Source organism: Lissotriton vulgaris, chromosome 5 (assembly GCF_964263255.1).
Source record: "Lissotriton vulgaris chromosome 5, aLisVul1.2, whole genome shotgun sequence".
Classification (NCBI taxonomy): Eukaryota; Metazoa; Chordata; class Amphibia; order Caudata; family Salamandridae; genus Lissotriton; species Lissotriton vulgaris.
Genome location: NC_141693.1, coordinates 828,378,442 through 828,405,726, shown reverse-complemented (window position 1 = coordinate 828,405,726; position 27,285 = coordinate 828,378,442). Strand labels below are relative to the sequence as shown.

At 42.3% G+C, this 27,285-nt stretch overlaps 1 protein-coding gene across 1 annotated transcript in view; it reads left to right on the top strand.

Annotated features, from left to right (window-relative positions):
* TLL2 (tolloid like 2) overlaps nucleotides 1–27,285 on the top strand; it is a 2,097,051-nt gene that overhangs the window by 1,527,993 nt on the left and 541,773 nt on the right. Inside the window, exon 12 of the mRNA XM_086922321.1 lies at nucleotides 24,119–24,264. Coding sequence (XP_086778447.1) covers nucleotides 24,119–24,264 — 146 coding nt within the window. The remainder of the gene's footprint in view (nucleotides 1–24,118; nucleotides 24,265–27,285) is intronic.

Here is a 27,285-nt window from a genome sequence, read left to right as displayed (position 1 = left end):
GAAGACCCCTGAGTTCTACCTGTCTCGGTGCACAAATAAACAGAAACACGGGCTTCTTGATGGTGGCGTCAGAGACCAAAGGTTTATTACTGCAGGGACACAGAAGTCACAGAAACTACACACGGGCAGATTCTAGGAGCCTGTTCAATTTGCACTAAGTTGGTTGCTCCTTAAATACAAGTTTTTTAGCTGGGGGCAACATTCTCCACATACTAGTACATTTCTTAAACTTTATGTCCTAAACAATAAATATTTGGCGTTAAACAGGAATCGTCAACAATTTCTGATGTCAAAACATTACGAATGAGAGGTTCCCACTGTTCGATCATAATCCCATGTCATCTTTTCATTCAAGAGCCGGACCGCCTCATCGTAAATTTCGTTACCTCCCCCTAATAAAGGCCCAGAAGGAAAGGAGCAGAGCCAGGTGCAGAAGATAGAAAAACAGGATAAGAGATGTTTGTGGGTCGTAAATGGGCAAGGCTACCAGCTTCGGCCGCCTAATCATGATCAGGCCAACGGGCACGAGAACCAGTATAGCAGGACTGGCCTCAGGCAGAGGAGGCAGCTTTTGCCGAGTCATGCGGCCACAGCGTTTCTGTCCTAAGGTGCACGTGTCACTAGCAAGGTGAATCGCCGGCTAAAGCCTACGTGTCCTTAAGTGAAATGAATTGATCAGAGGTCACTGTGTGTCCATTGACTATGTGAGGGCAAGAATACAAGATGGATGCCATAATCTAAAATGGATGCCATCGGTGTATCGGAAATGTGTTTATAACAAGAGTGCTCTTGCTCATAGCATAGCGAAAACACCAGGATATACTAAATGGATCATTTGCGGTTCACTGGTACCGAAATTATGGGTTTACGACGATGTCGAAAACACGGGTTCAAATCGTCACGGAACCTCAGACCCTCCTTTTGCCCTTACATAGGCAGTTACTCAGTCTATGTCAGAGTCTATCTCGATGTTCATTAGGTCAGTGATATGTTGTTGCAGCATCATCCTTTCTCGCACCTTGTCTCCAAACACAGGCGGTTTTCTAAAACGGGTTGCAGCACAGAAGCTACACAAAGCAGGACCACATTGGATAATAAGGCAGCACGAGAATAAGAATACTAAGATAATACCAACGACCATCAGAACCTTCCATCCCCACGCTGATAGTAGAGTTCCAAGCCATTCCATTAATGACCAATTTCCCTTCTCTACATGAATAGAGTCGGAAATCTTGTGTAGCTTAGAGATCGCTTCGTATACGGTCGGAGCATTATTGGGGATAAAAACACAACAGCTCGATTGGATCATTCTGCATACCCCACCTCGATCTGCAAGTATTACATCAAGAACCATACGGTTCTGTAACGTCATGAGACGATCCGCCTGGAGCTCAGCTGTTAGATTACTAAGGGCACCAGCAGTTTCCGTAATAGTAGACTCAACTACCCGTGTTAGCTGACGTAGATTTCTACTATTGGCCATAGGCCCCCAGAACGGAAGGAAACCTTTGAAAAAGTCTCCGGCTTCCTGACCAGCGGTATCTTCTTTGCTGAAAACACCTCTTACTACTCTGGTCTTGTGATAATTTGGGGAAGCAGTGTATGTCGGAGGCAACTGTCGAGCAATATAGCATGAACCTGAAAAGTCAGCAGGCAACCATGTATATGCCCTATCTCGACAGATGAAGTAGGTACCCTTAGCAGTTAGGAAGGCAGGGGAAGAGTTTGACGGATACACGTAAGTTTCAACACAGTCACTCTTTCCTAGCCGAGCTCTTGGATTTCTCCCATTACCTTGCAAGCAGAATTGACCTCGGTGAGGTACGACCCAAACTGGAGTGGAGCTTTTACGCTTGCTTTCACCCAAACTAATGCTATACTCCGTAGAATTCCAACTCAGATAAACTCGAAGCTCATCTCTAGGGATAATTGGGGAGTTATTGACATCTTTAATCATGTCAGTTATTCCTTTTATCAAGGCTTTATTAACGGAGTTATACTTAGTGGAACGTGGAGGACGCGGGGGATAGGTCTCGAGAGCATAGACAAATACAGTCTGGAAGGCCCGACATGATCCATTATAGCTAAAAGGCAAGACCAGGTAGGGAATGCCTTTATCCATAGTGGGTGGTATCAAACCACATACCCAGCAGTCTGTTGTGTTAACTACCAGTTGGTGTTGATGCAAGAGCTGTACAAAAGTGTTAATTATGAATTCTGAGCGTCGAGCTTGCTCATGTTCGGGGAACGGATGAAAGGAATGAAAAGAAGCGACAGTAGGAGAAACAAGATCAAGGGGAGGTACTGTAGTTGTTATCGGTGCAAAAATTAAATGGATACCAAAGGCGATTCCACCCACCAACATTATTAAAATAATCAAAAATGTAATTGCACATTGCATCAGAAAACATTTGTTATGAAGAATCTTGTATAATCTATTTCTGCGAACATAAATTACATTCTCTCGGTGCAGCCCAGGAAGCTCCATCTTCTACAACCGCTCGTGACCACTAATGATATGTACATAGTTGAAAATGCCTCTATCAGCCCTGGGAGTTCCCAGAACTAACAGAAAGACCGACCTTGTGTCTGGCCCCCGCAGATTCAACTAGGCACAAAGCCACGACCCTACGGCGACCCAGACGGCAAGGTAATAAGAACAACAGAAATACACAGAGAAATACAAAATATTCAGCAAGCTTCCTGGCTGGAGGCAATGTATCAGATCAGAATATGAAAATAGGCAGTTTCCTGCTTTATTTGTCCTTAGAATGAGAACGTAGCTTGTATCTCAGTTTTCCTGGAGTAGTTTGATCCGGAAATAGTCTGTTTTCAGCAGGAGTAACAATGTTCGAGTTCGCAGAGGACAAATGTTCGTTTGATGCACTGTTCTGATCAGTGATAAAAGGAGCAGCTTCAGAAGGAGAGTCAGAGTTCGGTGAATCAGTTATCAGTTCTGCATCACTGAAAGGAACATATCTAGGAACTGGTTCTGTATCAGAGGCACCAATTCCTTGTCTAACCCAATTATCATAAGGGAGTGGAAGGGGTACATGCTTAGTGTGGGTCGCGTGAACCCAATTCTTCCGTCCAGCCACACGTACAGCAGTCCTTGTTGCCAACAGCACTTGGAAAGGGCCCACGAACTTGGGTTGGAGGTTCCTGGTCCGTCCAAAATTCCTGATAACGATGTAATCACCGGGTTTCAGCTGATGACCTGGACTTTCCGGAGGTTTTGGCAATGCATCGAAAACCTGTTGGGGAATGAGACTCAATTTAGCAGTCAAGTCAAAAAGGTAATCAATTAGCATTGGGTATTCCAGTTGTTTAAACTCCCTAGGTCTTGGTACCCCCCAAACATTAGCAGGGCGACCGAACACAATCTCATAGGGGCTAAGCCCTACTCGGGAATGCACAGTCCCTCTCGTGGATAACAGGGCCAAAGGTAGTGCGTCTGGCCAGGACAAGACCGTGGAGGCTTGTATCTTGGCTAGTTTCAGCTTGAGGGTACCATTATACCCTTCAACTAAACCTGCTGACTGGGGGTGGTTCGCACTGTGGAATTTTTGCTTGATTCCCAAGCCTACACACACACTCTGCATAACTTTCCCTACGAATTCACTCCCATTGTCCGACCATACAATCCGTGGCATACCATACCTGGGGAAGTATTCTTTTAGGAGGATTTTGGCAGTGGACAAGGCAGTATTATCTTTTAGTGGATATGCTTCGATCCACCTTGAAAAAGCACAGACTACCACTAGGACATATTTAAGGTTGTTACATCGATCCATGTGAATGAAATCCAACTGAATCACTTCGAAGGGGCAAGAAGGAGGAGCGAAGTGACCAGTGGGTGTGGGGATTCCCTTGCCAGGATTATGCATCAGGCATATCATGCAGTTTCTCACCACTCTTTCTGCACATTTACTAATTTCATCATTCTTCCAGACTGGAGCCAACATCTTACAAATCCCTTTAAAACTGATGTGCGCTGCTCCATGCGCCATCGTTACCACCGCAAGCACATACGCATCAGGCAACATCCAACGCTGCTGTTCCGACAAATCAATCCAGCATCCACTCGAGTCTAATTTACCCGTTTTCTCTTTCCATGCAAGCTTTTCCTCTTCAGTCGCTTCTTCCTGAATCGCTTTCACACTTTCCACTGTGTCCTCACACATTCCCGATTCAGCAACCCATCTTGCAGACGTTGCAACATACATCCCACTCATCGTATTCCTAGCTGTCTGTTTAGCTGTCTCATCAGCAAAAGCATTTCCACGACCAACATCATCCGTGATTGCTCGATGAGCACTGCACTTCACAATCGCAACTTCCATTGGTAAGGTTAGAGATACCAACAAGTCATTGACTAGCTGACCATGCTGGATCTTTGTCCCATGGGACGTAATAAAACCTCTTTCCTTCCACAATCGGCCAAAACTATGAGCTACGCCGAACGCATACTGACTATCTGTGAACACATTCACTCTCTTTCCCTTAGCTAAAACACACACTCTAGTCAATGCAATTAATTCTGCAGCTTGGGCAGAATTCTGACTCACTCTTGCAGTCTCCACAATCGTACTCAAAGTCGTTACTGCATAGGCAGCTGTTACATCACCATTCTCCAATTTAAAACAAGACCCGTCGACATACAACATGCCATCTGGGTCTGATAACGGAGTGTCTTTAAGATCAATCCGTCCTTTTGTCTCCTCCTCGGTTCTAAAACAACAGTCATGGGGTTCAGAATCACTCGACTCCTGGCTAGTCGGCAACAGTGTTGCTGGATTCAATACATTGCATCTTTTAATCTGAATATGACTTGCTAGCAGTGTCAGCTCATAGCCTGATAATCTAGCACTGGTGAGGTGCTGTGTCTTTGTTCGGTTCATGAGTGTGTCCACGGCATGTGGAACCATGACCACTAGCATGTTGTTCATGACCAAACCAGCAGATTGTCGAATGGACGCTGCAGCTGCTGCTGTAGCTCTCAAGCAACTTGGCAACGCTCTGGCTACCGGATCTAATGTTGATGAAAAATACGCACAAGGACGTTGTTTATCACCAAATCGTTGCGTCAGAACACTCAATGCACAACCTTCTCTCTCGTGAACATAGAGTGTAAATGGCTTACTGTAGTCGGGTGTTCCCAACACCGGAGCTGAACACAGTGCATTTCGTAACTCAGAAAAGCTTTGCTGACATTCGGCAGACCATGGCACCGGACTCGGAACACCTTTTCCAGTCAAGGCCACCAATGGTTTTGCCAAAAGTGAAAAATTTGGGATCCATTGCCTGCAGTATGAGGTAATACCTAAAAACGCACGCACTTCTCTCTGTGTGTTAGGAGCATTCATCTGCGTAATTGCTTTTATTCTCTCTGGGGTCAACCTTCTTCCCTCCTTTGACAAGAGATGACCTAGATAGGTCACTTCTTGACAACAATATTGCATTTTGGAAGGTGACACCTTGTGATTTAAATCAGACAAATGATGCAGTAGGGAAATTGTAGCTGCTTTGCAAGTTTCCTTGTCATCGGCAGCCACTAGAAGATCGTCAACATATTGCACCAAAGCAGAACCAGGAGGAAGTACAAAAGAATCTAATTGACTTTTTAATGCCTGACTGTAAATGGATGGGCTTTCACAATAGCCTTGTGGAGCACGTTTAAACCTGAAGCTTCGGCCTCCTAGAGAGAAGCCGAAAATATCTCTGCTTTCTTCGGCTATCGGAATGCTGAAAAAGGCATTCTTTAAGTCGATCACTGAGAACCATGTGGCTGTAGCAGGAATCAACGTTAACAATGCAGTAATGTCTGGAACCACAGGAAACTGTGGAATCACAATTTTGTTAACCTCTCTAAGGTCAATTACAAATCTATAAACTGGAGGCTTTGAAGGATCAGTGCGTTTTAGAATTGGCAGTACAGGGCTGTTACAGACATTTCCTCTAGTTTCCTCTATTACGTCTTTCTGGATCAAATCTTGCACTATCAATAAGAGCGCACGTTCCCCTTCACTAGAGATCTTGTATTGTGGGATTCGTGGAAATTTGACATTTGCTTTCAAAGTTACTACATAGGGTGGAATTTCCAAAATACCTACATCGTTAGGACCAGTCGCCCAAAGAGTATCAGGGAGAGAACGCAGCTCCAGTGGGAGCGCATCCATTGACAAGTACATCGGGGAGATGATTCTCTTACCCAGTGTAAGCTGTACTCCTGACGGAGAACAGTACAAAGTCGCGTATAGGCGTTTTAACAAGTCTAAACCAAGCAGATTTTCATTACAACCAGTCGTCAAAATCAGGGGTGTTTTCAATTGACGAGGCCCAACAGAAATAGACAAAGGACCAGAAACGGGGTTGTGAACAGGGGCGCCTGAAAAACCTACTGAAACATTTGTTAAGCCAGACAAAGGTGCGCCAGGGAGTTTTGCATGTATGATAGAACTTTTTGCTGCACCAGTATCCAACAGAAACGGTTCGACTACACCTGATGTGGCTACTGCGACATAAGGCCCACTCTGATCTACTGGAACTGATACTACTCCCTCTCTTTGTCCATGGCTGTCCTAGTACTCATTTTGCTGAAATACCTCACTAACTTCACAGTAATCTTCAACGTGATACTGTTGAGATCTAGTTGGCTGTACAGATTGTCCGTTTCGCTGATCAAAATAATTAGAAGGGCGATCATTCGTTTGTGGAGGCATAGCACCTCGTCCTCGACCTCTAGAAGTTTGCGTAGAACCACCACGACCTCTTTGAGCTGCAGCAGCATTATTTTGTGCTAGTACTGGACACTCATTCTTATAATGACCTTCCTTTTTGAAGTAAGCACACTGATTCCATTGGTATTGCGGTCTCTGAGAACCATAGTCGGTCCTCTGGTATGGCCCTTGCTGTGTGTTTGTCTGATTCGTGCGAGGCGGATATGCCTGCTGCAAAAGGACTTTAGTTTTTAAATCTTTTGTTTTCTTTTCTGACTTTTCTTTCTCTTCTTTATCCCTATTTTCATAGTACTGGGCAGTTGCAAGTATTTGCGCAGTCGTAGAGACAGCCCACGCACTTTCAGAATCCTTTAATTTATTACTGAGCTCTGGTAACAGATTGTGCACAAATTTATCAACAAATAATCTCTGGCCTTCCTCCGTGCTCATATCCTGACCACTGTGATCTACGAAAGTTTCTTCAAATCTAGTGAAAAAGTCGGAGACGCTTTCGTCCTTCTTCTGCCTGCATGCGGACAATTTGTCCCAGTTAACGCGCAATGCTGGCATCAGAGTTTTCATTAAATCGATTATTCTACCAGGCAAATTAGCAATTAGAGGTTCTGGTTTAGAAGCACCAATTTGTTGACCATCTGCCGCTATTATAGCCTGCCAATCACCACCTAGGGCAACTGGATGATTTTCTTTACGAATTTTAGCCCAGATTGGTTGCGGTACTACATTGCCAAATAGCATGTCAATGTCCGCTAAATTCATTACGCAAGCTTCAACCATCTGGGTCAGCTCTTTGTAATATCCAGCGGGATTTTTACGCGGATCTGGCAAGGCCTGTTTTACTGCTAACACTTCAGCTCGTTTCCACGGAATGTGTATCCACACTCTCTGGAATTGGGCTGGAGCGGCTGCAATACCATGGACCGCATCAGCTTGAATAGCTTCTCGCCATATTGGCGGAACTTCTCTCATAGGATATTGGCGACCTTGTTTTGTGCTACGTTTCTCTAATTCCCTTGGTGAACGGAGGGAAGGATCAAATCTAAAACCTAAAATCAGTTCCATTGCTTCTTTTATCTCCTGACCGACTATCATACCTGCAGCAAATTTTTGTTGAACATGAATTAATTCATCCGGAACTTGTTCAGAATCGTTCTCCTCCCACTCCTCACGTAAAAGGGAACACATGACATCAAACGCATAGCGCTGTGTCGGTTCATTCCATTGCATAAATGTATCTAATACATCTCGTACATCATACCTTCCAACTTTCGAAATCCACCTAAGGGCTGTAGAATCTAATATTCCTCGTTCTTCAACACTAGGAAGCTGACTACGTCTCTGAACAGATTCAGAGGCAGGACTCCTAATCAGAGTTTTGTAAAAGGGAGATAGAATATTAGAGACAGATTCAGTGATTCTCCGATGAACAGAAAGCGGAGTCACATAGCTTGCAGAAGTTTGAAGTAGAGTAGTAGTTGGGACAGAAGAAACAGCAATAGTAGGGGTAGCAGGCAAAGTAATTTGCGAAACAACAGGTATCAGCGGTACAGGCATAGGCAGAGGAGCTGGCAACCCTGGAAGAGGGGGTGCCGGAGGAATATTGTTAACCACAGGGAGTGCAGGAGCTTGATTCAGGGGAGCAGGAGCAGGTATACCAGGCTGTCCAGCAACCGGTAACAAAACATTTGGCAGAGGTGGAGCTGTAGCACCCTGTGCATACGGTGGAGGTGACCTCAACAAGTAAGACAACAGGGGATCCTTTTCAGGGTCCTCTACTGTCTTAGCAGTACTCAATGGCAAGGCAGGGTAGCACTTGTCTATCGCTAAATTACGCTCCCTATTGGCTACCTCTATCGCTTTCTCAGATTCATTGAGTTGCAGCTGCTTGGCAGACTGTTCTAAAGTCAACTCTTGCTCTTTTTGCTCTTTCTTCAACTTTTTACTCTCTCTATGTTTGGATTCTTTTCGCCAACAACGGAAAGAATCAAACATTGCCGGCCGGGCTTTCTTCTTAAACAACTTTATTTCTAAATTATCGAGAATTTCGGGTTCAAAACTACCATGTAGTGGCCAACTAAGGACACCATCTTTCTCCGTGTAACGGATCCATACCTCATTATAAGATATAGGACCCACACCGTGCTTGCAGTAAAGATCATAAAGAGGAGTTCCAATCGGAGGAACCGAACATGAGTCCTCCAACCGGGAATCCCTGTTGCAACCAAAACATGAAAACATACAGTTTTTCCGACTTACCATTTTATAAACCGGAACACAGAACAAACACAAACAAAGGTGCGCACTCTAACTAAGAACTTAGGCCTACCAAAGTGAACAAATGTATCGATACCCAAACCAAACCAAAAGATTATCGTAACTAAAACAACCAGTGATAATCTTACGAAACAAAACCAAACCAAGGAACTAAAAGGATTATCCAAACAGGAGCAAACCCTTACGAAGTAACCAAACAACTAGCAACCACTTAATACTTAACTGAGGCACTGAAGACGTCACCAAGGAGAAACCCGTCACGTCTCGCCGTACTAAGGTCTGCACCTCGGGTCCAAGACAGGGCGACAGTCAAGGACCACTGCAGCCGTCCGAACGGGAACCCTCGTGGAAGAGAACGTCGGGCCACTTTTGCGATATGCCGGGATCGATGAAGTGGGGCGCCTCCCTCTGGAATCTTCACACAAAGCTTCTCGAACTCTTCAGGCTTTTGGACCGGTACCAAATGACGTCGCCCCACATTGGGCGCCAATTGGAGTTCTGGACTTTATTAAGGTCCAGAGGTGTCAGGGACAACACCCGAAGACCCCTGAGTTCTACCTGTCTCGGTGCACAAATAAACAGAAACACGGGCTTCTCGATGGTGGCGTCAGAGACCAAAGGTTTATTACTGCAGGGACACAGAAGTCACAGAAACTACATACGGGCAGATTCTAGGAGCCTTTTCAATTTGCACTAAGTTGGTTGCTCCTTAAATACAAGTTTTTTAGCTGGGGGCAACATTCTCCACATACTAGTGCGTTTCTTAAACTTTATGTCCTAAACAATAAATATTTGGCGTTAAACAGGAATCGTCAACAATTTCTGATGTCAAAACATTACGAATGAGAGGTTACCACTGTTCGATCATAATCCCATGTCATCTTTTCATTCAAGAGCCGGACCGCCTCATCGTAAATTTCGTTACCTCCCCCTAATAAAGGCCCAGAAGGAAAGGAGCAGAGCCAGGTGCAGAAGATAGAAAAACAGGATAAGAGATGTTTGTGGGTCGTAAATGGGCAAGGCTACCAGCTTCGGCCGCCTAATCATGATCAGGCCAACGGGCACGAGAACCAGTATAGCAGGACTGGCCTCAGGCAGAGGAGGCAGCTTTTGCCGAGTCATGCGGCCACAGCGTTTCTGTCCTAAGGTGCACGTGTCACTAGCAAGGTGAATCGCCGTCTAAAGCCTACGTGTCCTTAAGTGAAATGAATTGATCAGAGGTCACTGTGTGTCCATTGACTATGTGAGGGCAAGAATACAAGATGGATGCCATAATCTAAAATGGATGCCATCGGTGTATCGGAAATGTGTTTATAACAAGAGTGCTCTTGCTCATAGCATAGCGAAAACACCAGGATATACTAAATGGATCATTTGCGGTTCACTGGTACCGAAATTATAAGTTTACGACGATGTCGAAAACACGGGTTCAAATCGTCACGGAACCTCATTCCCGCCCTTATCAGAGGGTTTTATTTCAATAGTTTTGTCATTTTTTAGAGACTTGATCGCCTCCCATTCCCTCCTTGAGATATTAGATGTTTTCATATCCATTTTTACTTTTGCCATTCTCTCCAAGTCCATCAACACAGCTTCATTGAAAACTTATTTTTCAAATCGCTAGGTTCTCTAATTTGCAATGATGATAAAGATACAACGTCTGCTTGGCTCATCTGTGATCCTCCTTCTTGGATATCTTGTGTTGGGGTCAACAGTATTTCTGCCAAAGCATTCGAATCTTCATCTGTCTGTTCCTCCGTGGTGTCAACCGGACGCGTTCCCATGACCGCGTTTGTTGGATGTAGTAAGAAGATTTTCTTGAATTTTAGTTTTCGTATGTATCTGAATAGATCGATTTTTATGTCTACCAGGTCAAACTCGCTTGTAGGGCAGAAGCTTAATCCTTTTTTAAGGACGTGAATTTCAGATTCTGTCAGTATTCTTTTCGACAGATTTATCACGTTATTGTCCTCCTTTGTTGTTATCGCCTCCTGCGACTTGATGCACTTTGTGTCACCATCTGTGAGGTGTTTGTCTGTGTGCCTCCTCTTGCCCCTCTTGCCCCGCCTCGTCCTCTTCTTTGGTTTGGCTGGAGGGGGTGGTTCCTTTGTTGTGGTCGTTGGCGAGTCTCCTTTATGACCTGGTACTCGTCGAAAAAAGGTTTTTCTGGAGCCTTTCCTTTTGTTACTGGAGCTGTTACCTGTTCTCCATCAGATAAGTCGACCTCCGATTCCTCAGTGTCATCATTGCTGGTACCTACAGTTCCCTGCGCCAGTCTTTTCCGCGTTGCATCACATTTTTTAGCAAAAGTCAATATTCTGCCTGTAAGGTAATATTGCTCATCTCTTTGAAATTTATTCTGTTTCAGTTTTCTAATTACCATCTCGTAGTCTTTAATTCTCTTTGTCATTGCACCTCTTAGGTCATCGCACATTTTTGTATCTTTCTCCTTTGCGATCACTTCCTCCAGGTCTGCTATTTCTTTTAAACATTTTTCCCGGTCACACCATGCGTATTTAATTAGTAACCGTACCATTCCTTTTGAAGACTCCACTGTATACTCCGCCCAGTCTTTTAAAAGGTTGGGATCTGGATTCTCATATGATGGAATTGTGATTATGAGGAGCCCCCTGGGGATTCTATCGCATTCAATATAGCGTTGAAGAGAGGTGGCCTCCCACCATTTTCGCACCTCTCTTTCCAATAACCTCTCAAGTCTCTGAAACAGTATTTTTAGGTTACTGCTTATGACTATTGTAGCCGCGGTATTATCAGCTCCTTGTGGTCATTCTGTGCTAGACCTAAACATAACATTTGCCGCTAATTCTCTTTCCCCTGTAATGTCCTCCGTGTTTGGCATTGCAGCTCTTAGACGTATGTACTATTTTTTGTGTATCAGTGTCTCACGGGGCGGTGATTGCTCACTTCGCTTGGGGTTTGCAATTTTCTACGGTACCATGCGGCTTAGAGGCTGAGCGTGTGAAAATAATTACTGTCCATGTTGTAATCTAGCAAGTGTTATGCATCCTCCTGTGCTTGCCCCTGCTCTACTGCTTGGCCCATGATGATGTCATCGGAATGTTGAGTGGGTTGAACAGTAAGAAGAAGTCAGTTGGTATGAGGGGCTGAGCAGGAGAACTGCTCCTGGTGGGGTCTATCTCTGGTCTCTACATTACAATCAGGATTCAGAGCAGGGCACAGCACTGAAACAGCGATTCTCCACATTACCGATGACGCACTACAGGCCCTTGACCAAAATCAAGCATGCCTACTGAATCTCCTTGACTTGTCATCGGCATTTGATACGGTAAATCATGAAGCATTACTGACCAGGCTACGGGACAGGATGGGAATATCGGGAATAGTGCTGAAATGGTTCGAGTCCTTTTTACAGAACAGAACACAGCGCTTCCTGGTTAACCAATCAATCTCCCCTCCTTGCCCTACCACAATTGGAGTCCCTCAAGGATCGACATTATCCCCAGATCTGTTTAACCTATACGTCGAGCCACTCATAGAAATTCTCCAAAAATCTCAAATATCCTATCACATGTATGCTGACGACACGCAAATTTACGTAAAGATCGGATCCATAAAAGAATTGGAATTAATGAATGAGACACTAAAAATGACACTTCAATGGTTAACGGCAAACCACCTGAAGCTGAATGCACATAAAACAGAGTTCCTACTAATCTCTCCACCAAAGAGGAATACAGAAATAATGGAATGGATGAAAGTCGTGACTGCGCTAAACTGCACCCCAACCCTTGTCAACTCAGCCAAATCTCTAGGAATCATCTTAGATGAGAATCTAGACATGAAAGCCCACATTAACTCAATGGCGAAAAGTGCCCGCTTTCACTTGAACTACCTAAGAAAATTGAAACCATTCATCACAGAGTCAGACCTCAAATTGGCAATCCAATCCTTAGTTATCTCGAGGATTGAATATGGGTGCACCACCTTGGCTGGATTACCAAAAATGTCCACAGCACCATTGAAAGCCTGCCTTAACGCTGCAGCAAGACTTATCACTGGAACTAGGAAATATGACCATATATCCCCGCACCTGAAAGCATTAAACTGGCTACCATATGAAGCAAGAATCCAAATAAAGATAGCATGTATCACACATAAAGCATTACACGACAACACCCCAAGATATCTAGCAAAGAAAATTCAGTTGTCCGGTGGCAACCGACCATCTAGGAGTGCTGGGGAACTGCTACTACGACCAGCCTTCTTCCGAAAGAAAAAAACCTATGACAGAGCGTTCTCAGGAGCGGCCCCCAGAATATGGAACTCACTCCCTCCAAACATCAGGAAGATCCAGAATCTGGTAACATTCAAACGGGAAGTGAAGAGCCTGCTGATGAATAGATACATTACTTAGCGAAGATCACTGATCATGGATCTGCTATAATACTGCCTTAGTACAGATCATGTACGCCATCAAAATGGGAGGCACAGACAATACTATAATGGAATACGTATTCTATGATATGGGAACAACCCAAAGGCCAATAGGAATGGAGATTTGATTGAACAGGAGAACAGCATCTTTCATGAACTTATACCGTGCTACCTCATACATGAACCTATACCGTGCTACCTCATATTTGTTATATATACATGTTTTGTTATTATTTAATCATATCATATTTACTTATGCTAACGTCACATGTGCTACGAATATATATGTCATCTACCTCACTGCGATTGCTTGCTAACTGCTTATACATATGTTAACCTTGTTTCCTTTTCTTATTTCATGTTAAGCGCTCTGATACCCACGGGTCTTGTTCGCGCTATACAAAACGTTATAATAAATAAATAAATACATCTTATACTATGGATCTAAAGTAAAGAATAAAGCTATGATCTTGGATTACACCTATGGTTTACGGATCTTTCATTATTATAACACTCCAGGTTTGGTTTACTCACTGTTTCCGAAGCTGGCGCCGAGTCGAAGTCAGCCGACGTCTTCCCCGCAACCTTCCGTACCGCAGCTTTGTAGACCAAACCCTTAGTTGTTTGCTGGTTTTGCTCTGGAGTCCTTCCTCACTGTCCCCAGTATTTCGTTGTCCTCCGCTCACAGTGCCTCGGGGCTAACGGCCAAAGTTAACTTAATGCACAGGTTCCTCACCGCCGTCTCTCCACAAACACCCGGGTGCTTTAAATCCAGCGTTGGTGAGATGCTCATAAACTGCAACACGCTCCAACTTTGTGTCGTCAGAAAAACGGCAAGCATGCAGGTAATCCGATATGTAGAAATGCTTTATTACAAACCCCCTCACCCCAGACTGACGCGTTTCGCTATCAAAGCTTCGTCAGTGTCAGTTTGTGTTTGTGATCAGTTGCCATTTTAAAGCTCACCTGACCTGCATTAATTCATCAACATAAAAGAAGGTTCATACATTAAAAAGGCGGTGGCCATCTTAGAGTGCATATGTAAACATACATTCGCAATAACTTTAAATGGCAATTCAATAAAGTGCTTAAAGTGCGTGATTTAAAACCTATTGACAACAACAAACATTTATCATTTATGTACATACTTTCATTTTTTAGGTCAGGTCCCGATTTCAATAGTCATTTATTAATCAGTTGTTCTGATCTTGTCTCTGTTATACTATTTTATCACGGGGTGGATCCCCAAGTATAATCTTTATATAAGTGACATCAACAGTTCTTTTCCTGACTTTTTTGTCCAAAAAAAATTATATATATATATATATGTGTGTGTGTTCCTTTGTATAAATGTGTATATTAATTATGTGTATAAATATATAGTTATTCGTTAGGTCTGCTTAACAAATGCTCATATTACCTATGCTTAACAAATGCACATATTACCTTAGGGTATATTATTTTATGTTTAACTTGTTTTTAGGTCACTGCATGAATAAGTACATGTATATCATAACTATTTATCGACAATTGTTTGACTATTAAATTATTAAAAGATAAAAAACAACTTGTATCTAAACATATTACCTTTCTTATACATAGAATCACCCATGTAATTATGTTTCTTTATATGTATTACCTTACTCCTAATTCAGCATCTCTTTTGCACTACCCTATATCTCATCCTGTATCTCTCTCAATATATCCTCTTCCTCCACTCTGACTCATCCCAAACCTCATTAACCCCTTCGATGCTGGTGACAAAGCCAGCTCGTCATGGGCGTTACCTGCGCTGCGCGAATGACGAGCTGGCTTTGTCACGTAAGGCTCATTTTTGAAATTTCAGCGCACAGCGGGAAAACCCGCTAGCACGCATGCGGTTAAACTACTCTCTCCAAAGCACTACCCCATTTCCCACAATATACCTCACACTATATCCTCTACCTCCAATCTCTGACTCATCCCAAATTCCATCCTACAGCTATGATCCCCAAAATGACCCTTTCTTGACTCTTCCCTCTTCTACCCCTCCTTGCATCATCTTAAACTTATTTTACTATTCAGATATCCCAAACAATCCTTTCTAAACCCTTCCCTCATGTATTTTTTTTTACTGAGGTTTATATAGCGCAAACTTGACCCGAAGTTAGTGTGTATCAGAGTGCTTTACACAATCACCAGTTGCGTTACATGAGGGTACATTTCCTTTTTAGTTAGGCACGGGGAGATTTGCCCAGAATCACAGGATGTTGTGCGTGCTTGCGAGACTCGATCCAGGTTCCCCAGAGTTGACCGCCCTAGCCGTTAGGCCAACTCCTCTCACCTACCCTCCTAGACTCATCCGATTCCTAATCTTTCTACCTAATCAACTTCTAGAGACTCTTCCCCCTCCATCTTTCCTTTACTCATCTCCGAACCCTCATCCTACTGCTATGATCTCTAAATAAACACTTTCTCAAACCTTCCCAGGTCTATCCCTCCACTATCCTTTTCAATCCAACTAACAGACTCACATGTCCACCGCTCAAATTAATTTCCTATTTCCCTATACTAAGTCATCACTAATCCTTTTTGGGTTCCGGAGTATCGTGCTACTCGCCGAAAAGAACTTTGACGCTTCATCAGGGGTAGTAAGCACTATAAAAATGCAATTACAAAAAAATAAATAAACATGCTGTTTAATAAAAACGACGTGCACAAGTCCAGACATTAAAGAAGACTACTGTCTAGGTGCAGGCAAAATTTTGTTAAAATAATTTCGTGTTGTATAATTTCTGGCATTTCACATTCCTGTGATAGGTGAAATGTCTGAGATTATGCCATTGTCACATCGTGTAGTTGAGATTTTACTCGGGTAAAAACCTATTGTGAAGCACAGGAACAACACTAACAAACAGATCAGGGGACCGAGCCACAAAGGTAAAGTTAGACAAAAGTCTAACTTTACGACTTTTCAGAATTCACAAAGGGCATTTACTACTCGTAAAAGCCCTTTGTTATTACCAAAAGTCAAATTTACAACTTTCAGTATTCACAACGGGCACTTAGGAGTAGTAAATGCCCTTTGTGAATACCGAAAGTCATAAAGTTAGACTTTCGTCTCACTTTACCTTTGTGAATAGGGCCCCAGAAGCGGCAGTTCATGCCACACACATTTTATTCTATTATGTAGCGCAAAATGCATCCACCTATCCAAAATGGTTTCACCCAGGTCTAGTACTATTATACTGATTTTGATACTATAGTCTGCAGATCTAAGAAAGCCAGTGCCTAGTTGTAGGAGCTGCGCCAATAATACCAACTGATTGGGTTTTCACATAAGACAGGAATACAATCCTTAAATTAAATATTAACTTTTCTTAAGAATTTCTATGGTGATTAGACCTGGCTAGGAGGCTGGCGGGCTTGTTGTTATAGAGCCTTGAACAATAATACAGCTAAATGATTGGTCATTGCTTTCCGTTCTGCAGCAGGCAAAACGATGAACATATTTTCTGCTGCAACTATCACAATATGCTTACAGTGAATAGACGAAGGAATTATTTGAATTTGATGAGGGTGCTCTCAAATGTCATCATCTCGCATTTGAAATCATTTACCCTCTTAGTCTACCAGCTAAACCACCTCTGCCCGTATGGTGATGTATCCTTAGCCACAGATAACCCAAGAGTACCTTTTATTTTAAGAAGACTGCTGCTGCAGCCGCTCTGTGGATTTTGTATAGATCTTGTGATGCTCCCAATATTGCAGACATGTTTGTATCAAGGTGCTTGTTGATCCATCAAGGTTCACGTCTTCTTTATTGGGTAATTAAAATCCCACTAAGTTTTCCAGGCCTGATGACTGATGGCAGTAAATATTCCATCATACAAAAAAACCCAAAGACTCAGACTAGGCTGTCAGGAAATGTTAATGGCGCAGATAAGTTGGGACGATGACAGAACTTGTTTGAAAGTACTGAAGCAGCCATATGATGTTTAAAGTCAGCAACACGGCAATTCAGGCTACTAGTCCTGAATGGGTTGAGGTGATGCTCAAGTTGTTCCCCTAGCCAGGATATGGTGAGGAAGGTGGAGGTCTTTTATTTAATGATGTGTCTTTTGAATTCACTCTCACTGTAAACGTCAGTTCAACAGAGGCTCGCCTGCAGGGAGCGTCCACCTCTGCCCTCCAATAAATAGATAATAACAAGGAGGGGCCGTACACTAACGAGACTACACCGCTCACTGACCTATCAGGTGAAACTTCCAAAATGGCCATCAGCATTGACTGACACTTGGGTTTTGTTACAGGATTAGGACATAATGATCTTTCACATCATTGAGCAATTAATCAGGCCATTGTTGCATAATTTCCAGGCAGGCATAAACTAAAGGATCCGGAACACTGATCTACGGATAACAGTTTCTACTCGTTTTATGTGGAGGTTCCTCTGGTGAGGAACGCATGAAAATCATTTTAAAGGAGTTTTGATCCCTTAGAACAGGGAATACAGGCAAAGGTGGGGCTACAATAAAAAAAAAAAGCTAAAACGTTAATCTTGAATGTTTATAAAAGCTAAAAGAGAGAAAGGATGAAGAAACACTCTACCTCAATGCTGGAGAAAGAGTGAGGAACAGTATTCAAACCTTTTGGCCGCCGATACAGTTTTGCTCTAAGGGACACATGGCTCTCGTTTTAAATGTGAAAATGCTCTTGCGCGACAGAGTTAGATTGCATTAAACCAGTGTATGAGGCTGCTATTGGTTGATGTTGAGTTTATAGCATGCCCTTGGCGGTCATTGGTGATTGGGTGAACTAGCGATCACAAAGCTATTCCAATCAAGCTACGCTGCTTGGGCTCTCCAGGTCCAGACTGCTTCTCGAATGCTACTCATAAACAGTAATCTATGTGGTTTGCCCGTCTTTTAGACTCATTGTTTTTATTTCGACCAGTGACTCAAACAGTACAATCCCTAGTCCATGAGAAAGAGTGATACTGGTCCCAAAGACGCAAATAACGGTCCAATATTGATCCATGGAATCTCTTTATAAACGTGCTTATAGGCAGGCTAAGGGAAATGTCTGTTAAGATGCGTTTGGAATACTTGGATGAGTAAGTGGATAGCAAAAGACTCATTCATCAATAACGGACTGGATTTAGGTTTGGAAAGGATTGTTAGCTAAGCGTTATGAATTTACCATTGACTTATCTGGCTAAAGGGGTTCATAAGGAAACAACAACTGCTTTCATCCCCTCCAGCACTGCTCCCAGCAGGGACAACTAACAGCTGTTGTGGTGTAGATCAGCAAATGATTAGTGCTTCTAGTTTGCTTTTTATGTTGGTTAATCTAAACACTGAGGCATGGGCTTGAGAGAGTGTAAGGAAAATCCGAGATCTGTCTCAATGTAGCATTACCATAACAGGGGTAAAGTAGGTTTGTGTGGTGTGCCTGCACCTCTTCTGTTCACGGTAAGTCTGGTGGACCTGCCTCCATCCATTAAAAACAGTTATCGTTTTTGCTAAATTTCATGGGCTTGCACATTCCTTCTATGTCACATGCAAACAATTACGTAATGCCAGACATGGCCCATATTGGTCTGCAGAATTCCATTAAACAACTTGTGAACTATTATGATGCCATTTACAAATCACCGGGAGCAAGTGGGTTTTGCGATCTTTAAATATCCCCTTAGATGTGCTCACTGGAAATTAGCAAATATTCACTGGAACCCTTTAGGACCTATGGAAATCTTCCTTCAGTTTGACAAGTTCAGGTAGAAAGATTCTACTACTTTAATGAGAGGGAAGCATTGTGTACAAAGGTGCCTCTGAAATGTTTTTAACGCTACATTTAGTAACTTCTCTTTTGATGCTATCCACATAGGGTAAAGTCAACATGTTTCTGACCTGTTGAGAAACAATATAAAAAACCAAAAAGATTTAAGATGTCGAAGAGCTTAGCCTGGGTCTCAGTTTGGGTGCCTGAGATTAGATGTTTGGTAAAAATTACCTGTATTGAGGTAGGCATCCCTGCTTTTGATGTGTTCATGTTTCAGGCAGCCTTGGGCTTTAAATGTGCCCTGGATTGTGCAGCCACTGGGCATCCGACTACAGTAGGAAAGCAGATCATTGCCCCTCCCTGAAAAAGTCCAGGATGTCGTAGCACGCCTCCAACAGGTGTTGGGAAACAATTGCTGGCTGTTGGGAGGCATGCATTCTAGATTCAGCATATCGCGAGTGGAAAGGAAAGTCCTGACACCCCACAAAGCGATATCAGTGTTTTTTTTCCGCTTGTTGGTTCGTCGGAATTGTTGGAGCAGATGAGAAAAGGGCTTACACAGCTGGGGAATTTAAAGATTTTTTTTACAGAATTCCTGCCCCTACCAGAGTTTGTTTCCTCCTCGAGTGTGTTACATGCTGACTTGCAGTGGCTGCATCACAGACCCAGGCCTGCCTTCTGCTCGTTGTTCTCTTAATCACATCCTGGGATCTGCGGCCTTCTACCGCCCTCTTCCAGAAAGTAGGAGGTACTGCACGGCAAATCTGCAGCTTTACCGGGTATTATGTGACAATAGCTGCGGTTAAAGTGGCTGATATTCAGGGATATATAGGAAAAATGATGAGTTGGTATTGCGAGTTGAAAGGGTTGTTATGAGAGGAAGGCAGTGGAGGCCATAGGGCAGCCCTAGTATTGTTCTATGCATCTGCAACTGATGGGGCCCTAAGCCATGTCCTAGATTTACTCAGGAACCTCTGGTCAATGTTCTTTCTTGCCTGCTAAGAAGTGTGGAGGAAAGAAAACAATGTATCAATTATACATTTCCCCTCCCATCAATTTAAATAACCAAGTACTCCGACTTTAGCTTTTGTTTATTTATTACAAAGCCAGAAACAGAATATAGACACACCTCAAAAATAAGGTGTAAAGATACATAAAAACTATTACAGAGCCAATCTACGTATATAGTTCATACGGCACAGAACATTAAATTCCAAAATCATAAGACAGCTGAGTATAGATACTGCTTCCAGATCCTTTTTCATTTGTAATTCTAAATTAAAGAATACCCTGTCCCTACTCTACTTCTAAAGTGGCATCCCTTCCTAGTCTCCCAGAAGAATTTCCCAAAGGTGTCAGCACGTGTTGACTTCCTAAGAAGTGCAAGCACGTTAAATGGGTGAAGCAGCGTAAAGCTACAGAGCTCATTCAAAGATGCTCTCATTCCTCGGCCAAAAGCAGAGTTCTCGCAAATTTGTCCCTGTGCCTAATACAAAAGAAAAAGTTACACCCCTAACGAGTCACATGGTACATTATTCTGTGAACACTTTCTTTGAGTAACTTTCCACAAAGTCCAATTCATTTTAAAAGCTCTGTCCGCCGACCTTGATTACCAAGTTTTACCAGGCGCGGAAGGTGCCCTCTCTTCTCTCTGTCTGAGCTTTTCAAAGGCATTCCTTTCCTCCCATGTATCTTCTTAAATCTAAAATAACAAGGTCAAATTCCTGCACCTGCAGTAGGGGTGAAATGACAGTCTCTACACACACAAATTTTAATTCGCTCCTGACCTAAGAGCAAGCGAGGAGAAATGAAACCGGTTAGAAGAACGAAAGTAAGGCCTACAATTGTGGCTAACCTGAGAACGTTCTTTAATATGCACTCCTTACACAGGACTTTATATGGGTCTTATAACCGTGAATACATTTGGTTTACCTACTAACCATTATATACGTGCACAATCCCATGATTTCTCAAAATACTAATCAATCCTTTATATAAAGTCACAATTTCATTCCACAAAGTTTGATATGATATATAACTTTGTTTTATTATGCACAAAGTTCAATCAAATATTGAATATATATGAGTGCGATTCGCTAGGTACGTCGACCTTGAAGCTGGGGAAGCGGGTTCAAGTGTCGACAACGACGCTCAACATCCTGTGATTCTGGGCAAATTACTTAATCTCCCCGTGCCTAACAAAAATGAATGTGTCCTTCTGTAACGAAACTTGTGTTCATGTAAAGCGCTCCGATACCCGATGTCTCGAGTCTATATAAAACCCTAAAAAACAAACAATATAAGGCACCCTTACAAATTTTAAGAGCATCAAGCGCTCTATCACAACCATGCACATGCATCTGTGTGAAAAAAGCAATAGGAAGGACAACGAAGACCAGCTTGAGGCGGAGAGTCATTTAAATTAGCTGCTGAAGTGTATCGCTTGTGAAAGGGAGGACAATAGAAGGATTGCACCCCATTGTGCTCTGCTCTCTTACACTCCTCACTGAAAGCTGGAGCACACGCTTTCGACTGCTTCCTCCTTTTGAAGAAGTCCCTCTAACTAATGAGCTGTCCTAGGTTGCATCTCGGCTCTCTTGCAAAGGTGAGGACTGCTTAGGACAGAGTGGCTGCCAAATATTTTACTGACTGTAGAGAGGGAGAAGAAGCCCATTTAATATCACTCCCAGGGGATTTGGACCATGAAATGTCACTTCTGGTGATGCCGCATAGATTAAAGGTTTGTCATATAGCTGAGCCCTACTCCCCACTGAAAATAAGTTAGTTCCCTCCTTTATAATCTTCTCATTGCTGCATGTGGAATTAAGCTGAATTTGGGTGAAGTGGCTCAACTCTTTGGAATGTTGTTGCATCTGGTTGAACTATATAGACCTAGTCAAGATGTTCAGGACCACCGCTCATCAAAAATGGAGTTTTAAGACAAGTAAAATATGATGCAGGAACTGATAAACCATTTCCGGTGCAGAATCTTTGATGAATGAAAGTTCAGAGCTTTGTTTTCAGAATGCTCACCTGAGTACCGCCCTCAAAACTGTGTATCAGTCCTTAGTTCAATTTAATCAGGCTTTCACTTATTGTTTAATATTTTCTGATTCTTCCACCAGGTGTGTGTTGTAGTAGATGTGTAACTTGGTATTCACAATGAGTAGCAAATGTGATGTTCTTGCAGTATGGCAGGAGTAGAAACTATCGGTCTCATGGTGTGGGAGAGTAACGTAGTCATCAACAGAGTGCGCCTCAGCTGTGTGACCTGGGCTGGTGCTTGTCTTATTACCAGTCTGCCAAGGCTGAGGGGGATTCACTTGAAGTCTTCAGTTTCTACTGGAAGAGCTGATTGTCTCCCTAGTGCATTGAAGCCAGTCTGGCTGCTGAAAAATGGAAGGAGTCTGCATTACCCTGTAGGAGGATAGACTGTTCATGGGGTAGACACCGAGCATGTTCATAGTCAAAGGGACACTCAGAGGAAGCAGATGTCAGAGGGTATAGTCAGGAGCAACCCGTGCTATGGAGGGTCTCTTGGTCTTTCTTCAGTTCAGGGCAGGAACTGTTGTAAGGTTCAACTGGCCCCATCAGAGCTACAACATCTGTGGGACTGATTGGGGATACAATGCCCCGATGTTTCCTTGGCCGGATGGCTACAACTAGCATGAGTGTTATACCAGTTCATATAAATTACTTGGAATCACAACATGGAATTCACACTGCTTGAGAGACTAACAACTGAATCCCTACTAGCTGCATCACCAAGGTTAAGGACTTATGCAAATTAGTGAATTGCTACAAACGCTGTGAAGTTCGCCTGGCCTGATCAGAGCTACAACTGCCCTGGGGCCTGTCTGGCGCAATCAGGACTACAATTGCTGCGAGGTTACCCTGGTCCAATTAGGCCTACAATTGCTGTATGGTTTACCTGGTTTGATTGGCAGTGCAACTTCCATGAGGCTATTCAATAAAAATGGTTCAGCACACCATACAATATATAGTGACAGCATTAATGAGGTTAATAATATCAATAAGCCATGGAGTTTTCTTTTCTTGTTTTATTCAAAATCTTCACATACAAGTAGCCTTGACTCATCAGGCAACAGTAATGTGCACCTGGACATCACCAAACTTGCTCTTACAAACTTTCTTGTGGGATTAGTCCATCTGGGATCACCCAGGGTGGGAGGGAGCTAAGAAGATAGGGGCAAGTGGGAGTGAAGCACCAGAAAAGAGTTGTGACCAAGATAACTGCTATATATGCAGAATGAATTGTAGTGTAATATTAGGTATTATTATGCAATTCAAATGTATGTACTTTTCTAAGAAGATAGCTTGGGGGAGTCATTGAAATGTCTGTTGGTTGACCTCAAAGTTCTGAGCTTCCATCCCCCAACCCCCCCTCCCCTTCCCACATTATCTCCATGATAAGCCTGTTGCTGCTCGCCCTCGGTACCCTGTGAGGCAAGTGCGGAAAGGGTTGTACTTTGCAAAGCCATAGTAGGATGGGCAACAGGGTCGCACAACTCCACCTCCTACAGGTGAGGCCAAGTAGGCTCCATCTGCCCGGTGTCCCACCCCAAAGAGTCTGACATTTTTCTATTACAAATTCACATTAGTGTTACACCTTGAATTTGAGTAAAAAGGTAGGACTCTTAACAATGTCTGGCATCTGAACCTTGGGAAGAAGGTTATGCTTTGAAGGTAACCTCAAAGCAGTTGGCTGGGATGCCATTGAGGGTCAGAAATGCTGGGAAGTTCCTGCTGAATACATTTTACTTTCATCATTTTAGTTTTGGATCCCATCATTCCAAAAGGAGATAACATAAGGTTGTGTAAAAGAGTGAGGAATTCCAGACTGACATGAAACTGCATTTCAATGTACGTTCCCCTTGACTACTAAATATGCATATTTCTATTTCTAGCTATTTGCGGTGGAGAAATAAAAAAGGACAGTGGTCAGATTCAATCTCCCAATTATCCAGATGACTACAAACCATCAAAGCAGTGTATATGGAAAATATCAGTTTCAGAAGGTTTTCTTGTTGGCCTTGTTTTTCAATCATTTGAGGTAAGTTATTTTTTAATCAGTATCAATTGAAATACTAGGTTATTGGCCTAAAACATTCTATTTAATGCTGATGCGTTTTATAATGTAGAGGAAAATAATGCAATAATGTGCAGAATTAACATGTAGGCTTGAATGAAAAAGGATGCGTTTAAATGTAGACATTGTAGTAGTCAACCATGTTTATTCATACTAGGTCTGAAGTATTATTGCCTGACAAAAGCTGACATGACTGAAAACTGCAGACATAAACCAAAATGTTTATTTTTCTGACATGTTTTTCATAATGAATAATAGTTGCACACATGTTTTCCTATAATTCTGCAAATGTTTCTATGTATACAAAGATCACTGTTATCTAATGAATGGAGATTTAAGAAGTTCATATACGAAGATGTAGATGACCAATAATATTGTGTTTGATTAGAAATGTTCATTCAACACTGCTGCTTAAGCTCATTGTGTTTTTGGTGAGAAGGCAAGGAGTGATCCAGTTCAGATGAGAGCATGACAAAAATAATTGGCTGACTGTAGAAGAAAGCTCTGCTTTTCCATTTTCTATATCCCTTCACACATTGCATATGCTGCTCCAAGACTCTACTGAGTTTCTGGAACCTCTTTGTATGAGAAGTTATGCTTTGATTGATTACTAATTTATTAAGCAGACTTCAATGATGAGGCTTTACACTTGATGATTTCTCTTGATATCAGAACACTTTATGGGTTCCTAACTGACACCTTTTTAACTTCTCATTCTTAGTATCGGGATTTTCTTTCTTTTATGGAACATGCTTAATCCGCTTGAGTGCGATTTATTGGGGTTTTTGTTCCAGTACATGTAATATGTGTGTAGATCAAATTGGTAATGTTTATGTGCTTATTGAAAGAGATTAAAGACGTTATTGGACTCTGAAGTAATCTAAGATCCCAGGATAGATAAATAAGAGTTTATTTATGTTTTTCTTGTTTGCTAAAAGGTTGTGGTGCAGGTGAGGAGCTACCACCAACTGCACAATTGAAGATAGGGACTATAATGATTTGTTTGATTGTACTTAAAGTGACTGGTGTTGGTGGAACCTAGTTGCGCAAAAGGTGAAGTTGGATTGATTAGGGTGATTTCCCCTCTGGTTGAGATTTCATTGGTGTGTGTGAAAAATCTTTGTGTGGAAAGGTGTGAAAACCTAAACATTCCTGTAGTTGAATTGCCTTTGGTTTTCTGTAGAGGAGCAGACAAAACTTGTTTTTTTGTGTTCACTTAGAGTTATAGAATTGTGTATAAATGAATAGTGTAAAGGAGGGTGAACTGCTGCAAGGAGTGAGGAGTTTTGTTGTTTGTACTGTGCAGGGATTGGTTGGCCGATTTGAAACATCACATAGTGATTGGATGGCCAGTGTGCAGAACTGCGCTGAGATGGAAGAAGGGTTTACTAAGAAAGTGACTTATACGGAATGCAATCAAAATACTGAGGTTTTCAATTACATTGTTTAGTCTTTGTTGAAGGATGCATTGATAACTGTGTGTCCACCAACTTATGTGGCCCCTACTGCAAATACTGAGGGTGCTTTGAAATCTATTGCGACAGTGGCTACAGCCCCTGTTGACCAAAATGTAATTCAAATTGAAAGACCATTACAAATGACACAGCCAGTTGTACAATCTGTTATATCTAATGATGTGCCTGCCCAAGTTGAGACTGTTCCTACATTGACGCCTCCAGGTGTTACTACTTCTATTGTGACTGTACTATCACCTGTTGCTAGGGTTATAACAGCACAACCATAGGAGATTCTCACAGCAATTGCTCCGATTAATAATAATAGTAATGCTGTACTTCAAGGAGCTGTTGCCACAGAGTTCATCCTGACATCGTGGAATTTACAAATTGTTAATTGGACACTACCCCAAGCTATTCAGTCACCAATAGATAATGCAAGACTACTGAATTAGTAGTGTGAATTTTTCCTCCATGGTTCGAAGAAACTGCAGCAAAACTAAAGACAGTAAATGCAGAAAATCAGGTTGTCATTACCCAAGAGACAGAGAAGGAAAGACGGTTAAATGTCTTGAGGTTAACAGTAGAGTTAGAAGAAATACTTAGAGGATGTTTAAATCTTGAAAATGTGAATCAATACCAAGAAAAAGAGCTGATCTATTTTACTAAAAAGATTATTAGACATGCAGTGGTTACACATGATAAAGTAACTGAATTTGCCTAAAAATATGAAGTTGATGTTTCAAAAAGTGTCCCATTGCAAAAATGTTTCAGGGCACAATGGGATGATGATGCTATTGAGACAATGCGTTCTTCAGGAATGAGATTACACATTACTGAATTAGTAAAATGCATTAATAAATTAGTGATTTTGAGAAATTAGAGAGCAAATGAGTAAACAAACATGAAACGAATAGCAAATAATCAGATACAGCTGAAACAAATAGTAAGCCATAGTCAGGCCCCCCTGATGGAGGAGAAGCCTCAGCTTTTCCATTAAGAGAAATACCAGTTGAAGGGTATGCCCATGTATCTTGGAGGAGAGGCAATCTTGCCGCATTTACAAATAATTTTTCAGAATTGTGGGAATTTTCTGTACAGTGGTACACACATGTTGACAGATTTGTAAACATATTGAAGGTGCTGTGGACTGATTTTAATATGTTCTTCGATATTGCAATGCCAAGTGATTTGTTGGCCACGTATAAAATTGCTGTACAAAGACCACGCACAGAACCAACGAGAGATGCGCATACAAATATACCATCGCCTGTGGTAAAGCGTAAATACAATGAAGTTATTACCTTTCTGAAAGGCAAAGTTCCTGTGAAAGATATTGATTGGGGACATCCAAGAGCCAAAAGAATCTGTATATGATCATTATAAACTATTGTTGCAGTGTTTAGACAACTTAAGAGTCATATGGGGTTCTTTCTGTTGCAGTTTGTTCTTGGGTTGAGACCAGAGATCACCATGCACATACAACAAAGTACGATTTGTTTGCAGGCAAAATTATTAGATGAGATCTGAG